The sequence below is a fragment of the Magallana gigas genome, chromosome 7 (genome assembly GCF_963853765.1).
Source record: "Magallana gigas chromosome 7, xbMagGiga1.1, whole genome shotgun sequence".
Classification (NCBI taxonomy): Eukaryota; Metazoa; Mollusca; class Bivalvia; order Ostreida; family Ostreidae; genus Magallana; species Magallana gigas.
Genome location: NC_088859.1, coordinates 16,255,449 through 16,268,157, shown reverse-complemented (window position 1 = coordinate 16,268,157; position 12,709 = coordinate 16,255,449). Strand labels below are relative to the sequence as shown.

At 33.9% G+C, this 12,709-nt stretch overlaps 1 protein-coding gene across 1 annotated transcript in view; it reads right to left on the bottom strand.

The window, feature by feature from the left end:
• Positions 1–1,768: 1,768 nt before the first annotated feature.
• The window catches only part of LOC117684649 (uncharacterized), an 11,025-nt gene continuing 84 nt past the window's right edge, over positions 1,769–12,709 (bottom strand). Inside the window, exons 1-5 of the mRNA XM_034457645.2 lie at positions 12,650–12,709; positions 11,505–12,095; positions 11,351–11,404; positions 11,155–11,262; positions 1,769–7,571 (exon numbers count right to left, since the gene is read on the bottom strand). The exon at positions 12,650–12,709 is cut by the window's right edge and continues 84 nt beyond it. Coding sequence (XP_034313536.2) covers positions 3,130–7,571; positions 11,155–11,262; positions 11,351–11,404; positions 11,505–12,084 — 5,184 coding nt within the window. The 5' untranslated portion in view covers positions 12,085–12,095; positions 12,650–12,709 and the 3' untranslated portion in view covers positions 1,769–3,129. The remainder of the gene's footprint in view (positions 7,572–11,154; positions 11,263–11,350; positions 11,405–11,504; positions 12,096–12,649) is intronic.

The window sequence follows — 12,709 nt, the reverse complement described above, 5'->3', positions numbered from 1 at the left end:
ATTGGGTAATATTATTTTCTTAAGTATTATACCGTATGATGTCGTTTTTGTATTTTTCGTGTGAAATTTTTTTACTTATTTATTATACACAATTTATACTTTTTTATAAAGAAAGTGGGCGCTTAAGATGTACAATGTAGATTCGGCAGGAATCTGGGCGCACAAGGAGAGTGAAAATTTCATTAATTTTGCACATTTTTGAATTATAACCGTTATTTGGGTAAAATGGGTAGAATATTGTTAATTTTTTTCTCATGTTATGGGCCTTAATATAGCAACACAACGGAATTAATGCAAAATCCTACTTATTTACCGTAACAGCTGTTTTTGAATGATTTGTTGTCTTCTCTTCACAATTTTGAAACGTGTAAAGATGACTTATTTCAACATTAAAAACGTCGCTTTTTACAAAAGATAGAGAGATGACCCACTGATGACAAATTATATACTTTTTCATATTATGCTTTGGAGGATAACAAAAAGTCTACAGACAAGACAATGTTGTTTCAAACACTATAACTCTAACTTTATAGTCTCGCTGGTTTCGTTCTGGATTTTGAATACTACCATGCAGTGTTTTTTATTCAAATCCTGCTCGGGACTCTTTTTAACTTTAAAACATTTTTTTTTGTTTCTGAATGTATGTTGATATAACATTATGTTGAATTATAGAATACCACTATATCTTAATTAGTCGTTATTGATTTCTGCCGTATGAACACTATTTTCTGATTTTATTACTAGTTTATTATGATATACAATATAACTGGATTACAAAATATATATGCATTAACATTTCCAATATAACTTTTTATCGGTTTACCCTTCATTGCCGTTTTCAGAAAGCTTGAGTGTTTTATTTAATAGCCAGGATAGACTTGTACTTCAACTCTCAACACGATTGTAGTCTGTCCCAAGATATTAATGCTGCATATTTAACCGATTTTTGATAAAAAAAAAATACACATACTTGTGACTTAAGTGCAATTAAAATCGATGAAATGGAAAATTCCCAAGATATCTTCATTCACACATTATCATATTTCCCAATTAAAAATTCACAGGAACGAAAACAGATTTACTACGGAGATTTATTATGAGGATGTTGACATCTTTTCTCCATTCGGAAGTACTCGGGACACCTCGCGCAATGTTTCAACGTTATCATCCGGGCGTCTTCATCTCCTTGGCAATGAAAAAAACCCCGTAGACTTTATATTTTTAGCCGTGCATTGATACCCGACAAGCTAGAGGGGGCGTTTCAAAGGGGAAATCTTGGGATTTTTTCATACTACTGAATGAGCATCGTCTGAACCAAGAGGTATTTATAAATATCGAATAATTTAAGGAAATCTGCCACAAAAACATCTTGGGACAGACTATATAGTTTGTGTAATCAATTTGTGTTCAAACCTGTAGATAGCAATACTTATTTATGGAGGGTAGTGTACATTGTTGTGCATTGACGTTTGCTTATCTCTTCAAAGACAACGTCAGTAAATACTATGAAAAGTACTGAAAAATTCATAAAATGCACATTTTTCCTAACTGAAATCTGTATAATCATGTATTTCCAAAAATAAAGTAATTCATTAAAATTCCTACCCCCCCCCCCACACACACACAGATTTTTTTTTCACTACAGAATGTGTTGTATTGTGTAAGATACACAAAGTTATGACGAATAAAAAAATAATATGTATTAAAAAAGAAATTAAGAAAAAAAACATGTAGTTTATAATGTTGGATTTTTTTATTTTTAAAAAAGTACCAAAGCATATTACGTACGTAGCTCATATTTCAAATTAAAATTTTTCGATGCAATAATAATTCATAAAAGTGGTTCGTAACTTCAAAATCCTAGATCTACAGCACAAACAAATGTTTTCAAAATTTAATAATGAATAGACGTTTTCTTTAAGTTCCTTTAACCAATTTACTATTATCAATTTCAATAACAAAAACAAAGCACAGCACATGTTTACATAATCATTAAAAAAATACAAGTGGTTCTAAGTGTTAACTTTGAAAAAATGTGAAGAAGATAGAAATAATTGCATAATCTCGATATGTCACACACAAACTTAATTGGACTGGATGTTCCTGGCCAAGTTAGGACATATTAATCTCTTAACGAAGAAGAGCTCTGGAAACTCTCGACCTTAACTGAAACTGAATAAAATTTTGAAGCTCTAAAATGCAAATGAAGTAAATCTGATGGTTGATTTGTTGAAGACACAGCCTCCCTAATTCTTTCATCAATGCTAAGAAAACATTTGCAAAACGAATATAAATGAGGTCTTTTTTGTTATTGATTAAAAAAAAAAGACTCAGAATGAACCCCGATTTAAAGTTGATAAACATTAAGTAACGCCAATTTGAAGTTGTTTAAATAAAATACAAATAGAAATGAAAACATAGCATAGATCGAAAACGTTGGAGACAGACCAGGAAAAAATATAGGCAAGAGTTAAAGTAAGTTACTTCACAATTTGCTGGTATTATAGTGACCTGCATTTCTTTCACAAAGAAAAATATACAGTAACTTAAATCAAACATCCGGCCGTTTGCATCTATAGATCGCTGTCAATAATACATGATAATTTTTAGTACATGCACGAGAATTAACTTTGTCTTAATTTAAGTGCATAACAAACAAAATTTGCAAATCATAAAATAAAAATAAAGCATCCAATACACCATTAGTTTAAAGATCTATAGCAGCAAATTCAATACTGTTAACCAAGTATCATAAAACTTAGATATCCGTGTCACATAATTACAACAATTTGATAACGTCTGATCCCTGGCAACAGAAAGTTATTATTACACACACAATCGGTAGATTGGTAGATTTTCTAAATAAAACCACCAACAAAACACAAAGCAGTATAATAATAATCATTTGTATTTTAATAGAATGTTAGCAACCGATGATAGTTATAAATTTGAAGACTGTAGGATAGCTTTACTTAGTTGGACTTCATCACGTTAAGACTAAACATGTTTGTACACACACACACATACACATGTATGTTTTTTTTTTTATTTCAATAGAATTTAAGGGGAAAAAATCGTACTTTACTGTGCATGTACATCATACCGATGTAGTGCGGTCAACATTTTTATTCAGAATGAATGGCTGAAAGCTGGAAAAAATTTGTCATCTGCCTTGAGCTTTTGAACTGTATTCCCACACGAGCATTCTGCAATGTATTGAAATGTTACAAATTCTATACTTCTGTTGCATTTTTCGCATGTCAATGTCTTTAGTATCCTGACATTGTAAGCCATAAATCCATGGGAAACCGTGAATCCCAAAATAAACTCAACTCGTTTGTTCGAATACGTGGGACCAACTAATTTTTCTTTTGTTCGAACAGGGTTAAAGAACACGTTGAACTGAGCACCGTTGCAAACACTAAGAGAAATTGAACCATATTGCGAATGCTTGTTGGGTCCCAAAATCGTGCCTTTTAAAAACTTTGGTTTAATGTCATGATCATTGACAATATCAACCTCATCAACGCTAGAGTCAGGTTTAGGCTTTAAGAATGAACCTGGAATTAGACATTTAACCCCAAAACTTCTACTAGTAGTTATTCCAAGCCATTCTCTAGGCTTGTATGGTTTGACAACATGATTTTTGTATTTTTTAACTTCATCGAGTGCTTCTTTTGCTTGAAAGAAACGGTTTTTGTCCTTATTCAAAATTGTTAATGAAGCACACAAAATGAAAACATAGAACTTTGAGATAGGAGTATTGACAAGTTCTTGCCATTGATGTAGCCTCACAAGAACATCTTCAAGCCGAATTTCCTTTTTGTATTGCTTCAAACGAACAGCATTAATCCAGTCTTTGAAGTCAGACTCAATTGATCCAATCATTGAATTACCGTTTCTCATTTTTGCTAAGTCATTGAAATTTTCTTCCAAATTCTTCACAATCTGGTCAATTTCGTCGCTTGAAATTTCGTTGTTTAATGATAAAATGTCAAATTTGCCATACTTGACTTTTTGTTGAGTGACATAGTGTCGCCTCTTAGTACAATCATCTGGTAAATCTGTAGAAAATAACCGAGTCATATCCTGACCACAGAATAGCTTTTTATATACGCTTACAGAGTCAAAGATCGTTGCAGGAAGTTCATCTCTATCGACAGTACTGTAACATTGGGTGATCAGATCACAAATTTTTACCATGCTCTCTTTGACAAACGTTACCATTGGCGACATCGGTGACTGATCACAATCCAACAAACGCATGCCTAATTTTCTGTGAATATAGTCACATACTTCTAATCTGGTCTTAATTTCTCCTATAAGTCCATATGACTGACCTATACCTGGAAGAGACTTTTCGCATGCTGTTTCAAAATTTAAACAAGCGTTTTGTGCATAATTCAAAACTATATCTATATCTTTTTCAAATTCAGCTTCTCCAGAATCTCTTGTTATTTTGCGTACTCTTTGATGAAAATGCATTCCATACATGTGGTAAATAGATGAATTTGAACACTGCTCTTCAAAAGAATGGCTGATCTCGTTATTAATATCGTATTCTTTTTCACACAAGGAAATCGCCTTTTTAAAGATGTTTTCTGTCACATCATTAAATTCCCCGGGGAAGTACAAAGTATACATTCGTCCGAGATGTGCATGGTAATTTGGGTTTTCTGGACAACAAGAAACAATATTTTTCATGATCTCAATTCGATCTTGCCTTGACAAATTCTCTTCTAAGTCTGTGAAAAACCGGGAAAATTTAGGTTTTTGTTTGTGACTACAGGTATTGTATTCCTCAAAATCTTGAACATTTCTTTGAAGGAAGGTTTTGGTCAAAATTTCAACAATCTGATTTCGTCTCCAGGGGACTTTTTTATTATAATGCTTTTGCATATCATTGATGAATTCAATTCCGAAATCAGAGAGATTTCTGCAGGCATCTTGGCTCAAGTTCTGACCTGAGGGTCTCTGATGTATTAGTACATTTCTTGTTAGTATTTGTTCAAGGATTTCTTTTGCAACAATTTGATGACATATCCTAATAAAATCTTCGTGATTGTGATGGAAACTCTTGACTACTAGTTGTTGTACCACAAATGGTAAATCATTATATGTAATCCTTTTATCTTGTTTGAGAATTTTTGATAGCAAATCACATGGTACACATGTTTGGCCAAAAAAATAAACAAGAGATAGATATCCAAGCACCCTCTGGGTTGAATCCAGTTCGCCACCTGCTTGAAGTTTCAAACATTCTTTAACCAACGATTCAACACCTTTATACTCATGAGCAAATGTTGTCAATCCAAACTCGTATACATGACGATGCCCGCCCTTTGAAACGTCATTCGTGATTGTCTGTAGGTTCTCTTTGTTTTCCTCCGTATCACAGAATTCTTGATATCTTAAACAGAACTGGTTTGCTTCTCGTTTGGACACATGGCTTTTAACCCAATATTTTCCTTTTGGTAGTATTTTTTTGCTGAGATCTTTCCTAATTCGTTGAACATGCAAAATTATTACAGAGACCGACTGTATTCTGAGCTGATTATAAAATTGCTTAACATTCAATTCATCTCTTCCATCTAATAAAACCAAAATTGGAAGTTGTGTTTTATCGAAAAGACATTTGATATGTTGTACCATATCAGAAATTGTGGAATTAATGTTCGATTTTACTCGCACACAAGGAACATCTTCGTGTAGGTCCCACAAAATGCGTTGTGAGATTGTCGTCCCGCCAGCACCTGGTGCGTGATACACTTCAAGAATTGCCGATAGTGAGCGACTTATGTTCCGATCTTTGATATCGCGAAGAATGGAATTCGTTTTATCTCTTCTTATATCAAAATATCCTCCTTCACAATTTTCATAATACACAAACCATGGTAGGGTTCCACCTCGCAAAAAATTTTTACCCTCTTCTTTGATTTCGGATACATCATGGCTTGAACTCCCGTCGTCTTGGATATAAAGAACGTTGAAAACCTCACGCAAGTGGTTTGCGGTATAGTCATCAATACCAGGGTCATTGCTTTTGTCAAAAGTAGGCAAACGATATGAAGATGTCTTTTCCGGCTTGACTTTCTGAATATTATCATTTAAGAAAGAGTAGAAAGATTCTAAAGGAACCTGTAATTTGAAAGCAAAATCAACAAGTCCAAATCCCTCTGGCTCTTTTTGCGTATCTGAATATACAACAAAGATGTCTGAGACAAGAATAGCATTCATGAAAATTATAAATTGATAAAAGAAGTTCACGTCTTCGGATTTTTCGGGCCATAAAACTACAACTTTGAGACTTGTAATATTTGTAATATATTGTAGTAAGGTTGTTAAATGTTTATCTAAATTTGGTTTGATCCGATACAACCAAGTTCTAGCATCGCATTCCATGCATGTATCTGGAACCTGTGAATCACCTCGCAACTGACACCAGTAAGTGTATGAGAAAGAAAACTGCGGACAGTCTGTCAAAGTGTATGTGTGAACAGTCTCCATGTGACCATCTAATACAGACATCAATCCGTCTTCTCTGCTAAACATGTCAAAATCAAATACACATAGCCATGGTATTCTCGCCAGGGATTCAATATTTGGCACAATATCTGCTTTTCCTACAACAAGAGCAAATGACCCGAAACTTTTTTCAAAACTATGAACCTTTTCCATAAACTCATGCATAGACTGAGCTACAGAATCTTGAGAAGGTAGATGTGATATGTTAAATTCCGGTTTGTTCATCTCCGTTAAACTAGCAGATGTATGTTTGTTTGTAGCATTCTGCAGCAATTGTGTATTCTGGTCTTTGCTAACTGATTCTACTGCGGAAGAGCATGCACTTTTTGTCACCATTTCCTCGATGTATCCACGATTATTTCTATACGCACTGCTCTTATAGATAACTTGCTTTGTCAGGTTGGAAGACGTATGGATTTCGATACGTGAAGGACTAGATGCTGCTTTAAGGGGGTCTATTATTTTTTGTCCATGTTGATTTATCGTTTCCTGCTTATCAATTTTTTCGACCATTTGGTCATCATCATCATCATCATCATCATCATCATCATCATCACAATCATCATTTACTCTCGTAGCCTCAGCATTCTGGAAAACTTTAGATGAATTTTTGCATGATTCAGGTTTTAGTAGAACACTATATGTAGATGGAGTTTGGCATTTCATATCCTCTGTTATTACGGATGTCTTAGGATAAACCGATTCTATATCAAATTCTTCAACCTTTATTTTCTCACGTGATATGGTTTTCTGAGACTTTGTTATCTTGTGTTTTTTTCTCTTGACCAAGTTTGATCTATGATGCTCAACTAGCATTACTTTCCACTGTTTTCCGTTGGGCTGATACAAAGCAAATATATTTGTATTTTTTCTCAGATATTCAATCAGTTTTAGATCAGTTGTTTTTTTAAATGAAGAACTAAAAAGGTGTCTAAAATGTGTTTCTAGTAGTTGTAAATTTAGTCCACCTCTACTTCCACATAGGTCAATTATTACTTCATTAATAAGCTGCCGTGATTTGTTAACCACATCGAGATTTTCTGCTTCTAAAATTGAAAAAACCTGTAGTTTAAAGAATAATTAATGATGCATCAATTAATAAGACCTTTAGTTTTGAGGTATCTTTTTCTGATTTATGCAGGTGACGTGTGGCTGATGAACATTGGTATTTAGATATATTTAATGTGAAAATTAAGGAGTTTATTTACAGAAATTGCTTCTTTCCTAGCAAAAATAATATACGCAGTTACTATAGACAATATGTTAGATAAAATGGTTCATCGATTTCGGCAATAACTGTGAATTAAAAAGTTACAAATATTAAAATATTATTTAGGGGGATGTCCATATAAATTATTGAGTTCACCAAGTTGAATCTATACCATATATTATATTTGTTTGAGAGCCTGGCAACATTCAGGACCTATGAGGTAGAACTTGACAATAAAAAGAATGTGACATATTTATAACTCCGCTATTACAAGTAATTTGTGGATGTTGACCGCATAATAATACTGTGGGGTAACTTGGCAGCCGACCAGTGCGCCATTTTAACTACCCATGTAGTGACATTCTGTAGGCATGAATATAAAGCATCAGTGCCTAAACCGGGGGGGGGGGGGGGGGTAGTGAGACCTGTCCTTCTCACCCTGTCTCCTGCAGTGCTATCTGGTTTAGAACTTTTGCATGACAGGGGCTTCTTTATAAACCTAATTATTACATGCAAAAGCCTGTAGCATGCATATAATAAGAGAACTAATATTTTTGAACTTCCTAGTTTCAGCTCAAAATTGTTGTCAAAAGATATAAACAAGAGGCCTAGGGGCCACATCGCTCACCTGAGCCTTAAATCTGATCAAATTAGCATTACAGTATCAAAATCAAAATATCTTTAAAACTAAGTACAGTAGATTTTGCTAAAAAAATTGAAAATCTGCCAATTTTCATCCACATCTTTTTTTGAGGTAAATACCAAGCCCCTTTTGTTGTTGTACCTCTAAGAAGATTTTTCTCTAATCCTATATACCCCCCCCCCCATTTTGTGGCCCCACTTTTCTCTAGGGAATCAGGGTTTTATCAAACTTAACTCTGCATAACCTGAGCTTCCACACAAAGTACTTAGTTTTGGTCTGAAAACTTTCCAAGAATATTTTTAAAGATTTTATCTATATATTCCAATGTAAAAATTCAACCCGCCATTGCGGCCCCGTCCTACCCCCATGGACTATAATTTTGCAAACTTAAATTTACACTACCCGAGGATGCCTCTACACAAGTTTAAGCTTTTCTGGCCAAACAATTTTTAAAAGAAGATTTTTAAAGATTTTCTCTATATATAGAAATTTATCCCCCATTGTGGCCCCGCCCTACCCCCAGGGACCATGATTTGAACAAACTTGAATCTACACTATCTACGGATGCTTACACGACAAGCTTTTCTGGCCAAATAGTTTTTAAAAAGAAGATTTTTAAAGATTTTCTCTATATATTCCTATGTAAAAATTCCTTCCCCATTGTGGCCTCATTGTACCCTGGGACTATGATTCAAACAAACTTGAATCTATACGATCTGGGGATGCTTCCACTCAAATTTGGGTTTTCTTTGTCTAATAGTTTTCAGAAGATGATTTTTAAAGATTTTCTCTATATATAAAAACTTATCCCCCATTGTGGCCCCGCCCTACACCCAGGTACCATGATTTGAACAAACTTGAATCTACACTATCTGCTTTCGTGGCCTAATAGTTTAAAAAAAAAATTTAAAAATATTTTCTCTATATATTCCTGCATAAAAATTCATACCCAGGGACCATAATTTGAACAAACTTGAATCTACACTACACTATCTGCTTTCCTGGCCTAATAGTTTTTAATATTTTCTCTATATATTCCTGCATAAAAATTCATACCCCAATTGTGGCCCCATCCTACCCCTGGGGACCATGATTTGAACAAAATTGAATCTACACTATCTGAGGATGCTTCCAGTCAAATTTGAGCTTTCTGGCTTAATAGTTTTTGAGAAAAGGAATTTTAGAGATTTTCTCTAAAAATTCCTATGTAAAAACCCATTCCCCCATTGTGGCCCCGCCATACCCCCAGGGACTATGATTTGAACAAACTTGAATCTACACTACCTCAGGATGCTTTCATTTTAATTTGAGCTTTTCTGGCCAAATAGTTTTTGAGAAGAAGATTTTAAAAGATTTTCTCTAAATATTCCTATGTAAAACCTGATCCCCCTATTGTGGCCCCGCCCTACCCCCGGGGACCATGATTTGAACAAATTTAAATCTACACAACCTGAGGATGCTTCCATTTTTTTTTAACCTTTTATTGTCCCATCAATTAATAAAAAGTAATATATTTGGTGCCAGGGTTGGGGCCCTGGGATCACCAAGTACTAAGTTACATACAGTTATATATAAATATATTAACTTATAAACTTTCGTGAGAGGTTTTTCTCTTTAACATTTATACATCATTCATCCAAACACATGCATATGAAAATATGTAGACAACTATAGTTTTACGTTAATCTTGCTTCTAGTTTTTGAGAAGAAGATTTTTATAGATATTATCTATATATTCCTATGTAAAAATCCATTCCCCCATTTTGGCCCCGCCATACCCCCAGGGACTATGATTTGAACAAACTTGAATCTACACTACCTCAGGATGCTTCCATTTTAATTTGAGCTTTTCTGGCCAAATAGTTTTTGAAAAGAAGATTTTAAAAGATTTTCTCTATATATTCCTATGTAAAACTTGATTCCCCTATTGTGGCCCCGCCCTACCCCTGGGGACCATGATTTGAACAAACTTGAATCTACACTACCTGAGGATGCCTCCACACAATTTTAAGTTTTTCTGGCCAAATAGTTTTTGAGAAGATTTTTGAAAAATACCAACAAATTTTCAATAATTCTCAATTATCTCCCCTTTAAAGAGGACGTGGTCCTTCATTTGAACAAGCTTGAATCCCCTTTACCCAGTGATGCTTTGTGCCAAATTTGGTTGAAATCTGCCCAGTGGTTCTGGAGAAGAAGAAAAAAACGTGAAAATTTTACAACGACAACGCCGCCAACGCCAACACCAACGCCAACGCCGACGACAGACAACGGACAAATTTTGATCAGAAAAGCTCACTTGAGCTTTCAGCTCAGGTGAGCTAAAAAGCATTCAATATGAGGTTTTACGTTTTGTTTTGTACGTAGATTACGCATTCAATAAGAGAATGTCCTATTTAATCACTTAGAACTGTACAACTAGAGACTTAAATTGTATACCGTGACGTTTTGTTTGACCAATATATCTGAACATTGTTGATTTATTAATAATTAGTGTCTGCTGATTACTTGTTATATGAAGAGGAAGGTAATGGGGAAGGTTTCCCTTACTAGTTGAGTCTGCTGCTTATACATATAAAACAAAAGTTGTGATTTATAAAGGTTTCATTGGAATAATATTAGGTATTTTCTTTTTCTTAAATAGTTTCAATACATGTTATACATTAAAAAAATAGCATTAGTTACATTTTCATTTTTTTTTTCAAAGCATTTCATTTTGCGGAGTCAATTGTAAATCCTTGTGGTTATTGATATTGCAATAACATTTTTTGTAAAATACCTGTCTGCAGTCTGTTAATGAGATCCAAAGCACTTGTAGTTAATGCCGAGATATTCCCGTTTATATCTCTTTGAAAAAATGTTTCAGTTTTAAGAGGACAATCCTTTTCTGTTAAAAAAAATCAAAATTACATCGCCATCGCAACGGATGTAAATAAACATATTAATATAAATCACTGTAATATGTTTATACATACCACCTAACTGTGTCAGCTTTTTGTAGACTTTGTCAAAATTTCTACACATGATATCTGAAGAGTCAGAAATCCAACGGTCATTTCGTACGCATGATATTTTAATATAGATCAGAGAGAGAGAGAGAGAGAGAGAGAGAGAGAGAGAGAGAGTTACCTCGATTTTCCATTACTCTTTCATGCACGCTATCCTCTTCCATTCTACAGTTTCTAATGGTCTCCAATTCTTTGACATAGTTTTTTATTCCATAGTATCCTATTAATCTTCTACACACACCCTCTGATATATCAAAGTACTTTTCAAGAAGGTTGTCCTCTATTTCAGTGCTACTGGCATGGCCCCACACTTCGTTTCGTATGATATTCATTCTTTCAATATCATCTCCTAATGTTATACAGTCTTTAGACGGCATTCGATCTCCACCCCACGCCATTTTACGTTTTCTTGTAACTGTTGGTGGTGTTATATGACATGTGTGTCTTATCAGGTTATAGAGAATGGTTACATCACACTTTTCATACCTATCACCGTCAAGTATCTTGTTCATATATTTTCTAAATCTCTCCTCTAGATGTTTATCTCTTATCCTTTGCTGTAGATCCTCTGGACGCGGATAATGGAAGACAAGTATGTCCCTCAAAATCCGTGCAAAGAGATCGATAACGAGACGAGACAACCGAGCAAAGTTCACTTTCTTTGCGTTTGTAAGTTGACATGGTACAACATTGGAAGCCATTTTTGTAAGTGCTGAAGAAAATAAAATCGCAACTTGAGGTAAAATTGCATAACAATGGATCAATACATTAAATTAATACACGGTTGCCTACATTAAGATTAAGGAATATTTTTATTTATCGGTAAAAATATCATGCAAACACTCGAAAAAATTAGACTTTAATCGGGTAAATGTAATACATATACATATAACTGTACACATAAACAAGTAACTATAAAACAATTAATATCAAAATGAAAAATTTTAATTTTTAAATATTTTGCTCTATCAAATCCTTAGTTGATAAGAAATGAACATAAAAAGATAACTTATATCATCCCTAGAAGAGTTATTATTTGCCATTTTTATTTTTTTTTACGAGTAGCCGTTCCTGGTAATATCGTCATATTCAGCACTATTAACAAGTCGAACCATATATCAATTTAATCATCAATTTTCATATCCGCATTGTGGTTTGCATCATATCTTAATTCTTTTGGATATAACATTTTCAAGCTTCTGCAAGACACCGTCGTTTTGTAAAACTAGTGTGAATCATGAACTTATTAAAAGAACTTTTTCTAACCTGCTATGCTTCTTTGCTGATATTTTCAAACTTCCCTTGTTTTAATCGAATCCCATATGT